Below are 7,659 nucleotides of genomic sequence, written 5' to 3' on the forward strand. Positions count from 1 at the left end.
GAAAGGACTTGTGTCTCTAAAGTTTCGTCGGAACGAATTTACGGAAAATTAACTAACGAACGGAGACGTAACAATATGTAGCGCGTCTAAAAACTTTCACCACTAGCTTTATTTAACTGTAACAAACACGAAGAACTGGCTACAGGAAGAAATAAATGTTTAAACTTGAAAAGGAAATCAGGGTAAGCTTCGAGAAAGAAGAAAATGATATAATAATACGTAGTAAGGAAAGATACAAGAAGCGTTAATATAACAAATACATGTAATAATAAAAACTAATGTAGATAACCTAATGACGTAATGTCGTACTACAATTGGAACTGTTATATTATTAATAATATCTTTAACTAATGGGAACTTAAACCATTGTTGGTCAGTGCACTAAAACTGTTTATTGTTACCATAAACAATGCCCAAAGGAATTAAAATATAGGCGTGCAAGTGTCTAAAAGCTCGTGAGATTCTGTAAAACTTCTAAGCCTATAATCTGTACCAAGAACGTTGTCGAATTTTGTTTGTTTTACGCAACAAAGGTAAGTTTATTAATCGATAGCCCTTATAGTGTTATGACGTTTGATTTATAAGGTGAATTTTCACAACTATTACACATATTTCTAGAACATTCTCTCTCTAATTTTTGTGATAAATTTCTCGTTATTGTGTGATTTTTCGAGATCCCCGTTAAGTTTATTTGTTTTTGACTGTCGTAGACCATGCTGTTGATGATGAACAAAGAAAGAAAAGATCCAGATATATGACAGATGATGAAATAAAAGCAAATGCCCTTATCGTCTTCCTTGCTGGGTAACTTCTTCAATTAACAAGTTTTTATTTTTTATTTATATCCGTAACTATTTCTTTTTTTGTTTGTTTGTGGTTAAGCACAAAGTTACACAATGAGTATCTGTGTTGTGCCTACCACGGGTATCGAAACCCAGTTTTTAGAGTTATGAGCCTTCAGACTTACCGCTGAGAGCCATTAGGAGGCTAACGTTTTTTGTTTTTCAGAATCTGTTCAAGTTTCACCTAATGTTTATATTAGAGCTCTATTTGTATATTCTGTGTCTAATTGCAGTTTTTCGAAAGTTTAACGTCTTTTTTTTTTAAATAATATATATTTTTAATTTTTTTCAGTCACACGTGATATGTTTTCCTTCTGCCATCCGGTAAGATGCACGTGTTGTTTTACACGACAATTCTTTAAGCTAAACTGCTAGGATTTTTAGTAAATATTTTCATGGTTTTATAACTGGAATATAAAGAAGCACATTTGTCTCACGATTTCTGTGAAATCTTCCACAGCTACGAAACAACCAGCTCCGCCTTGGCTTATACAACTTACTTACTGGCTAAACATCCAGAGGTTCAAAACCAAGTTCGTGAAGAATTGGATAATCATATGAACGACGAGGTTAGTTTAAACTGCTTTAAATGAACTCATTCATATCAGGTGCAAGTGTTGTTTAATTTCATTGTTATTGTCACAAACTGGTGATTAATGAAGTTTATTTTGTTTTAGATAAAAAAAATCTTTTTGAAGTTTATGTAGAGTTTAAGGATTTAAAAAAATATCAGAAATTTATACGAGTCAGTAAGATTATTTTTAGGAAAATAAATCCCTACTTACAGGATAACAGGAGGATAAACTCGCATGGATTCGCTTAGAACTTGATCCAGATACTGTAATCGGCCTAAAATTGAATAGTCAAGTTTGTTCTGGAAAATACATTACACACATGTGTAGGCACATAACAGGAATAATCTCTTGTACATCCAAAGTTCAGCATATAGTTAACATAGAAACGGCGTTTATAAAATACTGTACACACATGTGTAGGCACATAACAGGAATAATCTCTCGTACATCCAAAGTTCAGCATATAGTTAACAGAGAAACGGCGTTTATAAAATACTGTACACAGTGATCTCATGTCAAAGCTTTCTTGATGTGATTTATAAATTAACAGTAAAATAGTTTACTGTACCAGCTGAGACAAACAGTTAATCTAGAAAATGGGAATTAATAGTTAAGAAACCAACATTTACTTCCACGGAGCATGTACTCAAATCCAACATAAATCCAGGTTTCCATGGTAATTCTTAGGTAGCTGTTGATACTTTTCTTAATACCTACTTATTCTGCCTTTTTTATTATTCATCCATCACTTGTTTTTATCCACGATCCTCCCTTCTTTGTAGAAATGTGGTGTGCAATTTTGTTCTAAAAGAAAACAACAAATGTTATGTTTTTTGTTAGACAGAACACCTTTCAGCCGTTATTAGAATAAGTCTTCCTTTCAAACTGGTGTATTTAAAATTTTTACACTCACTTTAACTTGTTGTTAAACAAATGTTTAAACAACTATATATATTCGATTATGTACAAGCTGCCCAGTGTCGGCTAACAGTACGAAGAGTTAGATTGTGGCGGATTGCTACAAGGTCTTCAAATACCTATATAACGATAGGTATTTTTTTGTGAGTGTAAAACACGTAAATACACCAGTTTGATTTTCGATACCTCACTAGTATAAAGGCTTGGTTTGGTCAGATACTGCATTGGTGGTAGTGTTCAGGATCACTGATGAGGAGTAGAATTCTCCGAAACTAGTTTGGCTCATAGACACACCCCAATGAAAGAATAGACCATTCGAAGCTTTTACTTGTTCTTAAACAAATATTTAAACAACTCTACTTATTCAATTAAGTCTTCCTTTGTTAGCAACATCCTCCAAACGCTGGCGAGTGGTGTAATTTAAAAAAAAAGTTTCGTACCACATGATGTGCTCTCGGCCAATCACTACAAAGAATTCATGCAAAGGCGTAGAATAAAAAGATTGAATTTAATAGACAAACGTCTATGAGTATCATCAATTTTCTGTTCCATTCCGCACGAATGTTCGTGCTATGTTATTCATTAGTTTCTGTTGTGTAGGAATCGCTAGCAGTTCCAGGTGTCAAACAACAGCGCTCAGATATATTTCACAGAAGCCTAACTTTCCACGTCGAATTATTTGTTTAAAAGTGACGTGTCACGTTGAATAAAAAAGCACAATAATAATGTTTTCTACTGATCTTATTTTCTCAGTTTTATAAATCGCATGGTACAGTCACGCGTGAAATATGGGAACGTGACTATCCCTGAAGGAATTCAGATCCAAGTTCCTGTTTATCATCTTCATCATAGTTCTGAGTATTGGGACAATCCAGAAAAGTTTGATCCCACTAGGTTGGTGGTATTTTTTTTTTTTTTTGCTTTCTTTTTACTCATTATTTGTAAGCAAATATTTTATGTTTTTTTGCAGAAGTCGTTCTCAGATTTTAATAATAATAGTACAAAGTATATGTTTTCGAACTTCTGTTGGCAGATCTTAATTTATTGAATTAAACTTGGCTAATTATTACGCCCTCTATTGAAATTTTAAAAAAAGCCGTTGAAGGAAAAAATGAGGGAGGAAGATTTAATGATATTTCGCTAGCATACTGTTAGGTATATTTAATGTCCGGAGTTTTAAAAAACCTTTATTTTTTGTTTTCATAACATAGTTAAAATTAATGTTTGTAACTTATATTTTGGAAAGTACTATTAACAGGGAATAATTTTGTTATTAATGGAATGTAACACAAAAAAAAGGATTATTATTATTTTTTGCACATTAGCAAAAACAGTAGTTTACAAAAAAAAAGTTTTTAGAACATTTTACTTACCGTAGAGACCCCTAGTGGCATGAGTAGCTGTAACATATTTGATGATTTATGACTATCATTTAAAGAAAACTTTGTATTGAAGCTGTCATTGATTATAGAAGTCTGATGACAATGTACAGTATTTTTGTTTTACACTGTATGTGGTAAAAGCACTTATACATAAACATATAAATTGTATTTATGTTCATTGGGTCAGTTACAATAACACGTAAGTATAAAAATATTTGGAAATGGATTATTCACAAATAATGTAAACAATAATTAAAATCATAAAAAAAAAGAAATTGATGTTTTATTTTTAATGGCAGATTTTCTCCAGAAAATCGCTCTTCAATCAACCCGATGGTCTATCAAGCTTTTGGACAAGGACCACGAAACTGTATCGGAATAAGATTCGCTCAGATGGAGGCCAAACTGGCCCTTGCTAAATTGCTCTACTGGTTCGAGCTCACGTTAGACGAATCACCAGAGGTTAGAAGTCGTTAATACGAGTTGTTAGAATTATTTTAACTTTGCAACAGATTATAAGAATGTGTAAAGCACTCTTATTATCTATTTGAAATTGCGAAATTATCACGTCAGGGAGGAAGGGGTGTTAAACTCTTCAGCTGATGGGGACAAAGGCTAACGTAAGAAATATGCTCTAGAGGCTTAAGTAAAATATCAGTATTAGGCCTTCCTTAATATTAAAAGTGAAGGACCATTCTTAACGTATAAATAAAGTATTAGGCCTATCTTAAAATTAAAAATGGGGGATTAATGTTTTTATATAAATATCAGTGTTAGGCCTACTTTAAAATTAAAAATGGGGATTAATGTTTTTATATAAATATCAGTGTTAGGCCTATTTTAAAATTAAAAAGGAGAGATCAGTGTTCGTATGTTAGGCCTACTATAAAATTAAAACAAATGTGGGTCTATTGTTTCGTATTATTAATAATTATGTATTATTATTAGTATTAGTCCTACTTTAAAATTAAAAATGGGGCACCATTGAACTGTCATTCACTCGAGTCACCAGCTTCACGTAGTTTAAATAAATCTGTAGTTTAAAGCATAAGAAATAGAAATAAATCATCCCGGAATTAAATTGCAGGATTTAAAGCTATGTAAACATTTTATTTAAATAATCGTAGTTCATTATGCGTTCGTTGATAATTTGAAGTATATGTAACAATAAGTTAACAATGAAATTATAAATATTTTATATAGTGAAAGACTATATACAGTAGGTATAGTTTTCTGTTTTATATTTAAGCAAATAATATCACCTGATTGTGTAACAGGAAAAGAAACATTAAATATAAATATTAAGTATTTGGTAGTTTGGAAGAAGAAGTGGGTCAAACCTAACTTTAAAGACTTAACGATAACGGTATATATAGACCACTGGTACAGACGGGTGTATTTAGAACTACCGTATAGCCCATCAAAAATTATGTGGCAAGTACTACCACCCCCACCCCCATAGTATACCCTAACCTCACATTTGATAGCTAACTGAAATAGATAAATTTTGCAAAATCAAACTTGACCAACAAAGAGGCAGAAAAGTACAGTCGAGGCAATCAAACGTCGGTATATTCCACTATGAGCCAATCAAAACGTAGATCATTCATGAAATTAATTCGTGGCCTATTCATAGATTAATTATTGGTAAAAATCAGTTAGATTAACAACTTCTAATATATAGAAAAGCCAGTGCGTTTTGGTAACGCCACGTTTCAACAATGGCTTTTACGACATGTAGCTTTAGCAACAAGAGTATAACCTAAAATTGTTGTTAGTCTATGTACTGAAAGTATAAAATGACAAATATTTATTAATTTAGAGTCTACTTTGATTAAAGAGATTTATTTGTTTTTTTATTAAAAACGTTGGAGATATAACAGAAAATAGCTTAATTCAGAAACGTTATAATTTTAAAATTGAATCGATATTTTTACTTTCATGATAAATTTTATTTACTTGGCTCTAGGTTAGGTGATCCCACACTACGTCTTTATTTTAGGCTTATTATACCAATACTTACTACACTTATAAGGTTTCACGGAACGCTCCCTCACGGCCTCCTTGCACACAGTAATTGAACTATTCTATCTGGATAAATGCATTTTGTTTTTATGACTCCTATATCGAGAAATCAAGCGTGACGTGACACACACTAACTTTTATATAGGTTATAAGATCTGAAATGACTTGTACAAGAAATAACTTATTCTGTTTGTCTACATAATACATATTTATGTGTTTACGCACTATTTGTCTGGCAAAAGTATCGATATCAGTAACAGTATCCCGCTAAGTTTCTGGCGATGACCGATTGTAAATGAAAATATTGTTGCGTCAGCGAGGTCACGTGACTAGTATCACGCCACGCCCTTCTAGAAATATCCTGTTCCTTCATGAATGCTCTAGCGTTTACTAGATATGTGTTATTCTTGTATATATAAGACGGTCACAACGTGACGGAACGATGTGTGTGTAATTGAACTGAATATTGTTGTGCACGTGAGACGTTCGTTGAGAATTATAGCGTTGGTTATAGCGCGACTGTTGAAATTAAGTGTATCGCAAAGTTATATTCAGAAAGAATAAACCAGTTTTATTTAAGAAATGACTTGTGTCCCTAAAGTTTCATCGGAACGAATTTACGGAAAATTAACTAACGAACGGAGACGTAACAATATCTTCAAGCGAAGAATATAAATAGTGACCACAATCATGACGCAACAGAGGTATTTTTTCTAAGGAGTGAGGAAATGTCAGAAAAGTTAAGAACTGTACAATATATATATATTTTTTTTTATATTCATTCCAAACTGAAATTATCTTTTAAACTCTCTACTTAATAAGATATTTAATAAAATGTACAAAACAGTTTATAAATCTATAAACATGTAAATTATATTAGATAGTTTATAATTATAATTCCGGTTAACCGCAGGAATTGTCACGATCTATTTGTCTGGTTAGCTAAAGAATAGCAATAACTTATAAATAAACACACATTCAGACTCGTTCACGTTTTAAATTTTCTGTTTCCTCGCACACAAGTCTGTGGTAGAGTATAAGTCAGGATTTGTGAAAATAACAATGTAAACTGTCGAATCAAGTTCAAGGAATCTATAGTTAGGCCTAACATCTTGGTTCTTTCTTCACAGGAAAAATTAAGTGTTCAAATCAACCAGCATACCTTGACCCCTGAAAAAGGCGTCTTCGTGAAAGCTATTCCCCGTCGTTGATTTGCTGCCGAAGTGAGCTATCTTGTAAAAGTTTCAAGTGCAAGAGAATAGGCCTGATTCTGTTTATGCTGAGAATGGGAAAAAATATGTATACTTATCGTATAGAGGTTACTGTTTTTTGGTCAATAATCGATATGTATTTTATATCTTGATTTGTTTCTTTGTAGTTAAGCGCAAAGATACACATTTGGCTCTCTGTGTTGTGCCCATCTTGTTAGGATTATAAGTCCGCAGACTTACCGCTGTGCAACAGAGGGGCGCTATTTTGATAATAAAATGTTATTTTTTACTAGCGAGTGACATGGTGTATTAAATGCTAGTTGGATTCCAAATAAACATGCTTTAATTAATGCTGAACTGTTTGACTTAGATAAAAGTGTTTTTCATTTTTATTTATTCGTATTTTGGTAACACGACGTTCGTCTCATCTATGAAGAAAAGTCAACAGTTAAAATATATTTAGTAATTATTTGTTTATTTAAAAATTACGGTTGAAAGCCGACAAACTATTAGAAACCAGTAGATCTAGAATTTTTTATACAAATCACGTGTTTTTTGTTTATTTAGTTATTTCAGATCAAAGAAAAGAAATACTAAATACATATTTACATACCACGAGTAGTCTACTGCCGCCCTGTTGTAATTTTATTCAATTACATCTTGAAATTCGTTTTTCAAAGTTAATAAACATTGATGTTTTTATATT

The 7,659-nt window shown here is 32.0% G+C and overlaps 2 protein-coding genes across 2 annotated transcripts in view; both read left to right on the forward strand.

Moving 5' to 3' along the window:
- Positions 1–1,453, forward strand: part of LOC106468050 (cytochrome P450 3A8-like) — a 16,830-nt gene extending 15,377 nt beyond the window's left edge. Inside the window, exons 9-10 of the mRNA XM_022396360.1 lie at positions 711–804; positions 1,303–1,453. Coding sequence (XP_022252068.1) covers positions 711–804; positions 1,303–1,435 — 227 coding nt within the window. The 3' untranslated portion in view covers positions 1,436–1,453. The remainder of the gene's footprint in view (positions 1–710; positions 805–1,302) is intronic.
- Positions 1,454–2,517: 1,064 nt separating this feature from the next.
- On the forward strand, positions 2,518–7,310 carry LOC111087923 (cytochrome P450 3A19-like). The gene is made up of 3 exons (XM_022396361.1): positions 2,518–3,229; positions 4,017–4,179; positions 6,873–7,310. Exons 1-3 carry the CDS (start codon positions 3,102–3,104, stop codon positions 6,951–6,953), a joined length of 372 nt encoding a protein of 123 aa, XP_022252069.1. The 5' UTR covers positions 2,518–3,101; the 3' UTR covers positions 6,954–7,310.
- The last annotated feature ends 349 nt before the right edge of the window (positions 7,311–7,659 follow it).

This window comes from Limulus polyphemus, unplaced genomic scaffold (assembly GCF_000517525.1).
Source record: "Limulus polyphemus unplaced genomic scaffold, Limulus_polyphemus-2.1.2 Scaffold2849, whole genome shotgun sequence".
Taxonomy (NCBI): Eukaryota; Metazoa; Arthropoda; class Merostomata; order Xiphosura; family Limulidae; genus Limulus; species Limulus polyphemus.